This window comes from Parasteatoda tepidariorum, chromosome 1 (genome assembly GCF_982258835.1).
Source record: "Parasteatoda tepidariorum strain Cologne lab strain chromosome 1, Ptep-v5.0, whole genome shotgun sequence".
Lineage (NCBI taxonomy): Eukaryota > Metazoa > Arthropoda > Arachnida > Araneae > Theridiidae > Parasteatoda > Parasteatoda tepidariorum.
Genome location: NC_141755.1, coordinates 124550660 through 124563279, shown reverse-complemented (window position 1 = coordinate 124563279; position 12620 = coordinate 124550660). Strand labels below are relative to the sequence as shown.

The 12620-nt window shown below is 32.2% G+C and overlaps 1 protein-coding gene across 1 annotated transcript; it reads left to right on the top strand.

Moving 5' to 3' along the window:
* Window positions 1-9290: 9290 nt before the first annotated feature.
* Window positions 9291-9935, top strand: LOC147816886 (thioester-containing protein 1 allele S1-like). Its single transcript, XM_087152363.1, has 2 exons — window positions 9291-9447; window positions 9610-9935. Exons 1-2 carry the CDS (start codon window positions 9330-9332, stop codon window positions 9807-9809), a joined length of 318 nt encoding a protein of 105 aa, XP_087008489.1. The 5' UTR covers window positions 9291-9329; the 3' UTR covers window positions 9810-9935.
* The last annotated feature ends 2685 nt before the right edge of the window (window positions 9936-12620 follow it).

The following is a 12620-nucleotide window of genomic DNA, read 5'->3' as shown; positions in this document are numbered from 1 at the left end:
CTCTGCCAGAAATTAGAGTTTTATATACCAAATAATCGTACCAAAGAGAATTTTTATACACTAATTAGGGGGTACATAAAGGGCCAAAATAGATTTTGTTAATTAACCGGAAGGAAGTTCTTTAAGCAGTATATTCGTGGAAGCAACGTGTGAGTCGTGGTGTGGTTGTAAGCGCTATGGGTAAAGAAGTTTGTATACTCGGTGGTCAGGGGTTCTATCCTGGTCACGGATTATTTTTTAATTTTTTTCCTACTTGCTTCATTTTACTTTTTTAAATTTATTTTTCGATATTTAAACGTGAATAAAGTGTTATATATATAAAAATAATTATTTTTCTTTGGGAAAAAGGGATTAATAGCTGAAAAACGGATAAATTTCGACTCCGAAGCTCCGCACACCACACACTTCCTAACTCCCTTTAATATTAACTTATAATTTTCAAACTCTGCCAGAAATTAGAGTTTTATATACCAAACAATCGTACCAAAGAGAATTTTTATACACTAATTAGGGGGCACATAAAGGGCCAAAATAGATTTTGTTAATTAACCGGAAGGAAGTTCTTTAAGCAGTATATTCGTGGAAGCAACGTGTGAGTCGTGGTGTGGTTGTTAGCGCTATGGGTTAAGAAGTATGTATACTCGGTGGTCAGGGGTTCGATCCTGGTCCCGGATTATTTTTTAATTTTTTTCCCTCTTAACTTCATTTTATTTTTTTAAATTTATTTTTCGATATTTAAACGTGAATAAAGTGTTATATATATAACAATAAGTATTTTTCTATGGGAAAAAGGGATTAATAGCTGAAAAACGGATAAATTTCGACTCCGAAGCTACGCAAACCACTGACTCCGTAACTCCCTTTAATATTAACTTATAATTTTCAAACTCTGCCAGAAATTAGAGTTTTATATACCAAACAATCGTACCAAAGAGAATTTTTATACACTAATTAGGGGGCACATAAAGGGCCAAAATAGATTTTGTTAATTAACCGGAAGGAAGTTCTTTAAGCAGTATATTCGTGGAAGCAACGTGTGAGTCGTGGTGTGGTTGTTAGCGCTATGGGTAAGGAAGTTTGTATACTCGGTGGTCAGGGGTTCGATCCTGGTCCCGGATTATTTTTTAATTTTTTTCCCTCTTAACTTCATTTTATTTTTTTAAATTTATTTTTCGATATTTAAACGTGAATAAAGTGTTATATATATAAAAATAATTATATTTCTATGGGAAAAAGGGATTAATAGCTGAAAAACGGATAAATTTCGACTCCGAAGCTACGCAAACCACTGACTCCGTAACTCCCTTTAATATTAACTTATAATTTTCAAACTCTGCCAGAAATTAGAGTTTTATATACCAAACAATCGTACCAAAGAGAATTTTTATACACTAATTAGGGGGCATATAAAGGGCCAAAATAGATTTTGTTAATTAACCGGAAGGAAGCTCTTTAAGCAGCATATTCGTGGAAGCAACGTGTGAGTCGTGGAGTGATTGTTAGCGCTATGGGTAAAGAAGTTTGTATACTCGGTGGTCAGGGGATCTGTCCTGGTCACGGATTATTTTTTAATTTTTTTTCCTACTTACTTCATTTTATTTTTTTAAATTTATTTTTCGATATTTAAACGTGAATAAAGTGTTATATATATAAAAATAATTATATTTCTATGGGAAAAAGGGATTAATAACTGAAAAACGGATAAATTTCGACTCCGAAGCTACGCGCACCACTCACTCCGTAACTCCCTTTAATATTAACTTATAATTTTCAAACTCTGCCAGAAATTAGAGTTTTATATACCAAATAATCGTACCAAAGAGAATTTTTATACACTAATTAGGGGGTACATAAAGGGCCAAAATAGATTTTGTTAATTAACCGGAAGGAAGTTCTTTAAGCAGTATATTCGTGGAAGCAACGTGTGAGTCGTGGTGTGGTTGTAAGCGCTATGGGTAAAGAAGTTTGTATACTCGGTGGTCAGGGGTTCTATCCTGGTCACGGATTATTTTTTAATTTTTTTCCTACTTGCTTCATTTTACTTTTTTAAATTTATTTTTCGATATTTAAACGTGAATAAAGTGTTATATATATAAAAATAATTATTTTTCTTTGGGAAAAAGGGATTAATAGCTGAAAAACGGATAAATTTCGACTCCGAAGCTCCGCACACCACACACTTCCTAACTCCCTTTAATATTAACTTATAATTTTCAAACTCTGCCAGAAATTAGAGTTTTATATACCAAACAATCGTACCAAAGAGAATTTTTATACACTAATTAGGGGGCACATAAAGGGCCAAAATAGATTTTGTTAATTAACCGGAAGGAAGTTCTTTAAGCAGTATATTCGTGGAAGCAACGTGTGAGTCGTGGTGTGGTTGTTAGCGCTATGGGTAAAGAAGTTTGTATACTCGGTGGGCAGGGGTTCGATCCTGGTCACGGATTATTTTTTAATTTTTTTTTATACTTACTTCATTTTATTTTTTTAAATTTATTTTTCGATATTTAAACGTGAATAAAGTGTTATATATATAAAAATAATTATTTTTCTATGGGAAAAAGGGATTAATAGCTGAAAAACGGATAAATTTCGACTCCGAAGCTACGCACACCACTCACTCCGTAACTCCCTTTAATATTAACTTATAATTTTCAAACTCTGCCAGAAATTAGAGTTTTATATACCAAACAATCGTACCAAAGAGAATTTTTATACACTAATTAGGGGGCACATAAAGGGCCAAAATAGATTTTGTTAATTAACCGGAAGGAAGTTCTTTAAGCAGTATATTCGTGGAAGCAACGTGTGAGTCGTGGTGTGGTTGTTAGCGCTATGGGTAAGGAAGTTTGTATACTCGGTGGTCAGGGGTTCGATCCTGGTCCCGGATTATTTTTTAATTTTTTTCCCTCTTAACTTCATTTTATTTTTTTAAATTTATTTTTCGATATTTAAACGTGAATAAAGTGTTATATATATAAAAATAAGTATTTTTCTATGGGAAAAAGGGATTAATAGCTGAAAAACGGATAAATTTCGACTCCGAAGCTACGCAAACCACTGACTCCGTAACTCCCTTTAATATTAACTTATAATTTTCAAACTCTGCCAGAAATTAGAGTTTTATATACCAAACAATCGTACCAAAGAGAATTTTTATACACTAATTAGGGGGTACATAAAGACCAAAATAGATTTTGTTAATTAACCGGAAGGAAGTTCTTTAAGCAGTATATTCGTGGAAGCAACGTGTGAGTCGTGGTGTGGTTGTAAGCGCTATGGGTAAAGAAGTTTGTTTACTCGGAGGTCAGGGGTTCTATCCTGGTCACGGATTATTTTTTAATTTTTTTCCTACTTACTTCATTTTATTTTTTTAAATTTATTTTTCGATATTTAAACGTGAATAAAGTGTTATATATATAAAAATAATTATTTTTCAATGGGAAAAAGGGATTAATAGCTGAAAAACGGATAAATTTCGACTCCGAAGCTACGCACACCACTCACTCCGTAACTCCCTTTAATATTAACTTATAATTTTCAAACTCTGCCAGAAATTAGAGTTTTATATACCAAACAATCGTAACAAAGAGAATTTTTATACACTAATTAGGGGGCACATAAAGGGCCAAAATAGATTTTGTTAATTAACCGGAAGGAAGTTCTTTAAGCAGCATATTCGTGGAAGCAACGTGTGAGTCGTGGTGTGGTTGTTAGCGCTATGGGTAAAGAAGTTTGTATACTCGGTGGTCAGGGGTTCGATCCTGGTCACGGATTATTTTTTAATTTTTTTTCCTACTTACTTCATTTTATTTTTTTAAATTTATTTTTCGATATTTAAACGTGAATAAAGTGTTATATATATAAAAATAATTATTTTTCTTTGGGAAAAAGGGATTAATAGCTGAAAAACGGATAAATTTCGACTCCGAAGCTCCGCACACCACACACTCCGTAACTCCCTTTAATATTAACTTATAATTTTCAAACTCTGCCAGAAATTAGAGTTTTATATACCAAACAATCGTACCGAAGAGAATTTTTATACGCTAATTAGGGGGCACATAAAGGGCCAAAATAGATTTTGTTAATTAACCGGAAGGAAGTTCTTTAAGCAGTATATTCGTGGAAGCAACGTGTGAGTCGTGGTGTGGTTGTTAGCGCTATGGGTAAAGAAGTTTGTATACTCGGTGGGCAGGGGTTCGATCCTGGTCACGGATTATTTTTTAATTTTTTTCCTACTTACTTCATTTTATTTTTTTAAATTTATTTTTCGATATTTAAACGTGAATAAAGTGTTATATATATAAAAATAATTATTTTTCTTTGGGAAAAAGGGATTAATAGCTGAAAAACGGATAAATTTCGACTCCGAAGCTACGCACACCACTCGCTCCGTAACTCCCTTTAATATTAACTTATAATTTTCAAACTCTGCCAGAAATTAGAGTTTTATATACCAAACAATCGTACCAAAGAGAATTTTTATACACTAATTAGGGGGCACATAAAGGGCCAAAATAGATTTTGTTAATTAACCGGAAGGAAGTTCTTTAAGCAGCATATTCGTGGAAGCAACGTGAGAGTCGTGGTGTGGTTGTTAGCGCTATGGGTAAAGAAGTTTGTATACTCGGTGGTCAGGGGTTCGATCCTGGTCACTGATTATTTTTTAATTTTTTTTCCTACTTACTTCATTTTATTTTTTTAAATTTATTTTTCGATATTTAAACGTGAATAAAGTGTTATATATATAAAAATAATTATTTTTCTTTGGGAAAAAGGGATTAATAGCTGAAAAACGGATAAATTTCGACTCCGAAGCTCCGCACACCACACACTCCGTAACTCCCTTTAATATTAACTTATAATTTTCAAACTCTGCCAGAAATTAGAGTTTTATATACCAAACAATCGTACCGAAGAGAATTTTTATACGCTAATTAGGGGGCACATAAAGGGCCAAAATAGATTTTGTTAATTAACCGGAAGGAAGTTCTTTAAGCAGTATATTCGTGGAAGCAACGTGTGAGTCGTGGTGTGGTTGTTAGCGCTATGGGTAAAGAAGTTTGTATACTCGGTGGGCAGGGGTTCGATCCTGGTCACGGATTATTTTTTAATTTTTTTCCTACTTACTTCATTTTATTTTTTTAAATTTATTTTTCGATATTTAAACGTGAATAAAGTGTTATATATATAAAAATAATTATTTTTCTTTGGGAAAAAGGGATTAATAGCTGAAAAACGGATAAATTTCGACTCCGAAGCTACGCACACCACTCGCTTCGTAACTCCCTTTAATATTAACTTATAATTTTCAAACTCTGCCAGAAATTAGAGTTTTATATACCAAACAATCGTACCAAAGAGAATTTTTATACACTAATTAGGGGGCACATAAAGGGCCAAAATAGATTTTGTTAATTAACCGGAAGGAAGTTCTTTAAGCAGCATATTCGTGGAAGCAACGTGTGAGTCGTGGTGTGGTTGTTAGCGCTATGGGTAAAGAAGTTTGTATACTCGGTGGTCAGGGGTTCGATCCTGGTCACGGATTATTTTTTAATTTTTTTCCTACTTACTTCATTTTATTTTTTTAAATTTATTTTTCGATATTTAAACGTGAATAAAGTGTTATATATATAAAAATAATTATTTTTCTTTGGGAAAAAGGGATTAATAGCTGAAAAACGGATAAATTTCGACTCCGAAGCTCCGCACACCACACACTCCGTAACTCCCTTTAATATTAACTTATAATTTTCAAACTCTGCCAGAAATTAGAGTTTTATATACCAAACAATCGTACCGAAGAGAATTTTTATACGCTAATTAGGGGGCACATAAAGGGCCAAAATAGATTTTGTTAATTAACCGGAAGGAAGTTCTTTAAGCAGTATATTCGTGGAAGCAACGTGTGAGTCGTGGTGTGGTTGTTAGCGCTATGGGTAAAGAAGTTTGTATACTCGGTGGGCAGGGGTTCGATCCTGGTCACGGATTATTTTTTAATTTTTTTCCTACTTACTTCATTTTATTTTTTTAAATTTATTTTTCGATATTTAAACGTGAATAAAGTGTTATATATATAAAAATAATTATTTTTCTTTGGGAAAAAGGGATTAATAGCTGAAAAACGGATAAATTTCGACTCCGAAGCTACGCACACCACTCGCTTCGTAACTCCCTTTAATATTAACTTATAATTTTCAAACTCTGCCAGAAATTAGAGTTTTATATACCAAACAATCGTACCAAAGAGAATTTTTATACACTAATTAGGGGGCACATAAAGGGCCAAAATAGATTTTGTTAATTAACCGGAAGGAAGTTCTTTAAGCAGCATATTCGTGGAAGCAACGTGAGAGTCGTGGTGTGGTTGTTAGCGCTATGGGTAAAGAAGTTTGTATACTCGGTGGTCAGGGGTTCGATCCTGGTCACTGATTATTTTTTAATTTTTTTTCCTACTTACTTCATTTTATTTTTTTAAATTTATTTTTCGATATTTAAACGTGAATAAAGTGTTATATATATAAAAATAATTATTTTTCTATGGGAAAAAGGGATTAATAGCTGAAACACGGATAAATTTCGTCTCCGAAGCTACGCACACCACTCACTCCGTAACTCCCTTTAATATTAACTTATAATTTTCAAACTCTGCCAGAAATTAGAGTTTTATATACCAAACAATCGTACCAAACAGAATTTTTTGACACTAATTAGGGGGCACATAAAGGGCCAAAATAGATTTTGTTAATTAACAGGAAGGAAGTTCCTTAAGCAGTATATTCGTGGAAGCAACGTGTGAGTCGTGGTGTGGTTGTTAACGCTGTGGGAAAAGAAGTTAGTAGACTCGGCGGTCAGGGGTTCGGTCCTGGTGACGGATTAATTTTTAATTCTTTTTCCTACGTACTTTAATTAATTTTTTTAAATTTATTTTTCGATATTTCAACGTGAATAAAGCGTTATATATATAAAAATAATCATTTTTCCTTGGGAAAAAGGGATTAATAGCTGAAAAACGGATAAATTTCGACTCCGAAGCTACGCACACCACTCACTCCGTTACTCCCTTTAATACTAACTTATAAATTTCAAACTCTGCCAGAAATTAGAGTGTTATATACCAAACAATCGTACCAAAGAGAATTTTTATACACTAATTATGGTGCACATAAAGCGCCAACATAGATTTTGTTCATTAACCGGAAGGAAGTTCCTTAAGCAGTATATTCATGGAAGCAACGTGTGAGTCGTGGAGTGGTTGTTAGCGTTGTGGGTAGAGAAGTTTGTAGAAGTCGAAAAAGAGCAAATAGACTGATTTTCCCGGATTTTTTCAGTTTTTTTCCCATTTTCCCAATAAAAAAATATTATTTCCTACATGCAGCACCCTTTAGAATATCGAAAAACACTTAAAAGAAGTAATATAAATGAAAATAAAGAAGAAAAAAAATAAAATAATTAAATTTTTTGAAAATCTGCCCGTCACTGGGATTCGAACCCAGGACCCCCTCCATCCAGCAGCGAACTTGCTTGTCTGGTGGCCTTCCTTCCAGTCCCCGGTGATACATGAAGCCTACCGCAGTTTCGCTTCAAAAGCTCTCTCCTCTCATCTTCGCAATATACCTTTAGGAGCCTACTGTGACCTCCTTAATTGGCCTATAAATCCAGCAAAGAAAGCGTAATGGAATAATAAAAAAAAGAATAAAAAAATAAAATGGCTCGAGAAAGGTTCAAATTTCGAGACCCCCTTGCTCCCTTTAATATCAAGGTATATTTTTCACACTCAAACCTTGGACTGGAAGGTAGGCCACCACACAAGCAAGTTCGCTGCTGGAGGGAGGGGTCCTGGGTTCGAATCCCAAGGACGGACAAATCTTCAAAAAAAAATATTTTTTTTTTGTTTATTTAAAATTATATTATTTTTTTAATGTGTTTTTCGATATTCTGGAGGATCCTGCATGTAGGAAATAATTTTTTTTTATTGGGAAAATGGAAAAAAAACTGGAAAAATCCAGGAAAATCAGTTTATTTGCTCTTTTTCGACTTCTTTTGTAACATTTTGTATATTCTAGCATGCATGGGGTGTTTTCTGTTTTTGAAATCCGGCAAAGAAAGCGTAATGGAATAATGAAAAAATAAAATGGCTCGAGAAAGGTTCAGATTTCGAGTCCCTCTAGCTTCCTTTAATATAAATGTATAATTTTCAAACTCGGAACCTATGTAGGGGTCTATGGTCCAAAACTGGCTGCCGAAGATAATTTTTATAAGCCAGTTAGGGGGGTTACAGTGGGCCCCTAAAGGTATATTGCGAAGATGAGAGGAGAGAGTTTTTGAAGCGAAACTGTGGTAGGCTTCACGTAGCACCGTGGACTGGAAGGTAGGCCACCAGACAAGCAAGTTCGCTGCTGGAGGAAGTGTTCCTGGGTTCGAATCCCTGGGGTGGACAAATTTTCAAAAAATTTTATTTTTTTTATTTTAAGGGCAGATATCGTGCCGTTTGTTAACATTGAAAAGTGTCTTCGAATTTCCTTATTTTAATGCACTATTTTAAATATACATAGTGCACCCCCTATGGGGTCTACAATTATTTCATGTGGTAGGGTACACTATTGCCCTGTAATATAATACGTGGTCCAATTAAAATATTATGGATCAATATTAAGGTCTGATAAGGTCCGATGGTGGCCGTGCTTTAAGTTAACATTGAAAAATGACTTCGCGTTTCCTAATTTTAAAGGGTTTTAGAAGGCGAATTTCCTCATTTTAAAGCTTTTTTTTTTATTTACTGTATTTTTTTGCTGAAATTGTCATTGAACTCTAAAGGTATTCTGCTATCAACTGATTAATTACATGGTGCGTAGCGCTTTTAAAATGTGCTTAAAGGTGCTTATTTTTGTTTTTAAAAGCCCTTAAAGGTGCATTTTTTCTTTATAATATCCATTTTTGCCACATATTATGCAAAAGTGTGGTTTTTACATTGTTTTATCCAACAATTTCACAATTCATTCAACCACAATCCAGTTCGGCATAACGTCGGTCCATAGCATATGAAAGCGGCAATCATTTTACATGTTGGATGAAATACTTGCGAGTCTGCATGTGTGCCTGGGTTCAGTGAGATTATTGCTCTTTCCATGTGTTGCATTTTGCAAGATGCTCTCAATTTCAGGCTTCATTTTAAACCCTCTGATATCGAACGGAAAATCTCTTGATCATTTTATAATGGCTAACATAATCAAGAAAAGAGTTCATTGTCAGAAGCTAGTTATTTTATCGTACATAGTGCTTAAAAAGTGCTTATTTTTTGTTGAAACATTTGAGTAATTTATATGGTTTATTTTCAGATGGATGCCGAAGAGTCTTGTGTGACTGTCCCAGCACATCGTATACATAAGGTAGCACGCCAACGGAGGGCGCCAGTCAAAGTTTATGACTTCTATATCCAAGGTTAACACTTTCATCAATAATCAAAACAGATATGAAATATCAAAGTTCAAAATATGTAAAAATAAATGAGCCACCTGAAATATTGAGAAAAATTTTAATAAATGTCCTCCAATGTAGTTTATTTTTTGTTATGAGTGCTAATGACAGATTCCTTATTTTCAGCGAGAAGTGCCAGGATGTTTTACCGTCCTCACAGGACTGATCTTTGCGATATTTGCGACGATGATGACTGCGGTGATAATTGCTTCAAAACAACGACCAGCAGTGAAGAATCTTCATTTGCAAGTTCTGCATACCTGCTGCAGAGCTATTCTATTTTTAAATCACTTTTAAGCATTTTCTTTTTGAAAGCAATGATGTGAGACTGTTTCAAAATTTTTAAGTGCAGATTACTTTGATAGAGGCAATCTTGTTTTATTAGGAATGGTCAATTTAAAAAAGAGCAACTGTACTATAATTTGTAAAAATACTATCTCTTCTGACTTTTCATAATTTTGCTTTAAATATCAAAACTGTACAATATTTTTTTATTTATTTTTTGTGCAATTTTTCCAAAATCAGTTACTTTTGTCATCTCTATAAAACTAATTGCATTTTGTCAAGTAACAAAACTGTATCAATTTCATTGTAGAAACTCTAGTAAATATTTATATATATAATTTTTAATCAACTTCAAATTCTGTTTAATATATTATAATAATTGTTTTTAATGTGAATTTATCTTTTACAAAGCTTTTATTTATACTAACAGCGCTGATATTTTATTAACAATTTTTAATTAATTATTTTGAAGAAAAAAATTTCAAATGCTTTATATATTCCTCTCTTATGGTTCTATGATTGCAACATTTATCAAAAAAATTTTAATGAATTGTTTTGATGCTTAATTAACATATTTTAAAGCTGCCTGTTGTAAGAGATTTTGAAACTTAATTGTCTTAATTTCGTTTCACCTAAACTTATAAAATATTAGATTACCAATATCACTATAAAGTTTAAACAGACTTTAGAAGTTTTTGCATTTAGAATATCATTACCGGTTTCCTAAATATTACGCTTTTATAAATGTTTCGTTAATAAAAAAAAAGTGTTTTTACCAATAGGACTCAATTATTAGAATAAATTTTTAAAAAATTATCTTTTTTTCTTAAAAAAGTTAATAAATCTATTATATTAAAATTCACTTTTGTTAATGATATTTTGCAGTATACATATGTGCCATAACATTACAAGGTGTTTCTTTTGAATACCATTAGACTCTATAAAATAGCCTCTCTTTGCAAATTGGTTCTTCATTGTATTGTAATGCAATCATTTTGGTGCTATATTATTGTTATTACGTATAATTGTTACTTTTTAAGCTATTTGCAGATGAATATGAATGCATCTATTAACATGTGTCATTATATATTTGTATTTATAATCTTTTGATGTTTTGCATCACATATGAAGTTGATAAATATGCAAGCGCAATATTTTTGTATAATTTACTTGTATTTGGTTTAAAAGAGTTGTTTCACTCCTAAAGTAAGTTATTTTATTATGTTATATATATTTTTATTTGTATTTTTAATGAATTTAAATTGTATTGCAATGAACTCTAGTTTATAACATTTTTTGGTAGCTATCTGTAACTTTTTATAACTAGGTATTTTAAAGTGGGAAATACATGGTTTCATTTATTTATTTGTGCCCATTACACTATAAAGAATTTTTAAATTTTAATCTGTAAAAGAGAGACTTGCATTTCAAACTTATAATATTTTATATACAAAAATGTTACATATGAAGCATCATTATGTTTTTTAAAGTTTACTTGTATTTTGTTTCATCTGCTGCTTGAATGTAATTATAGATCTGAAACATTAATGTTTTAATTGCCCGGAAAATACATTTCTAGTATCTCGAGCAGGGCCGTCTTAATAGCATGCAGGGGCCCCCGGGCACAGAAATGTTTTGGGCCCTTATAATAGTTCATATTGCTCAAGATTGAACTAAAAAAAACTTCACATGCATAAAATAAAGCATTTTTAACATATAGAATAATTTGAACAAATTTAAATACATTTTGATTTCCCCCCAAAAATTAATCCACATAAAAACTTCATTGGAACGTAGAAAAATAGATTTCTGTTGTCTTTTTTAGTTTCCATGGTGATAAACAGTTGTTTGCACGATAATCAATCACTATTTGTAGAAAGAAAAACAACACTTTATACGATAGAATTTATTCATTTTTAAAAATATATAAGGCAATTTCGTTTATTCTTAGTTTTTTTAAGTACAATTTATAAAAAGTAAGATTCTCAACGGGCCCCTGAGTGCCTAGGGCTCTGCCCGGTTGTGCCCATCTCGAACTGGTCTCGAGTACTCACTTTGAAAAATTAACTATGCGATAATTATTAAATGATAAAGAATATTAAAAACTTATTAAAATATTTTTAATTAACTATTGTTGTTTTCAAAACAATGTTTAACTGATATTCAAACTAAAGAGGAGTCAATCATTCAAAAATGTGACTTTAACAAACACTTCAGTGAACACTTCTCTGTCAGTTGAAGAATTTTGAAATAGCTACCTCACGCATTGACCCACTGGGAAAACCTGAAATATACAAGGGGATTTTGTTTCTCATTTTAGTCTTATAAAAAATGGTGCATAATCTATGGATGATTTGACCTATTGCATTATTTAAGTATGTTTAGCTGTTTCATTTTTACTCTTAAGTTTTTCCAGCAATTAAAACTAGTATAGTTAGACCAATATAGCTCACACAGTGATTGTGCTTAATATATTGTGTACATTAATTTATTATTATTTTTTTTCCTGATTTGATTTGCAACCCTGATTGCAGTGTCAAGTGGGTGCGATGTTTCAGAAATTGTATGATGGCAATAATTCAAAAATTATACTTTTATTAATTTCCCAAAAAGACAAAAATTAAATACAATTCCAATTCACTAGTATATAAGACATGTTAACTCGATTGTATGCTGGGGTACAGTCGGCAAAAAAAAAAGATATCATGCTGAATAACTTTCGTTCTAATGATCGGATGTTTCACGAACTAAGTCTCAATCTTAATGATTCCAGGGAGTGACCTGAAATATGCTAATTAATGAGTGCTAACTATTAATTTTCAAAATCATACACAAAAACGTACTTTTTCTGA

Bases quoted from the DNA above. Each gene is read 5' to 3' on its own strand.
- LOC147816886 (XM_087152363.1), top strand. From the start codon at position 9,330: ATGGTTTATTTTCAGATGGATGCCGAAGAGTCTTGTGTGACTGTCCCA. The intron at 9,448-9,609 runs GTTAACACTTTC...CCTTATTTTCAG, and splicing joins TTATGACTTCTATATCCAAG to CGAGAAGTGCCAGGATGTTT.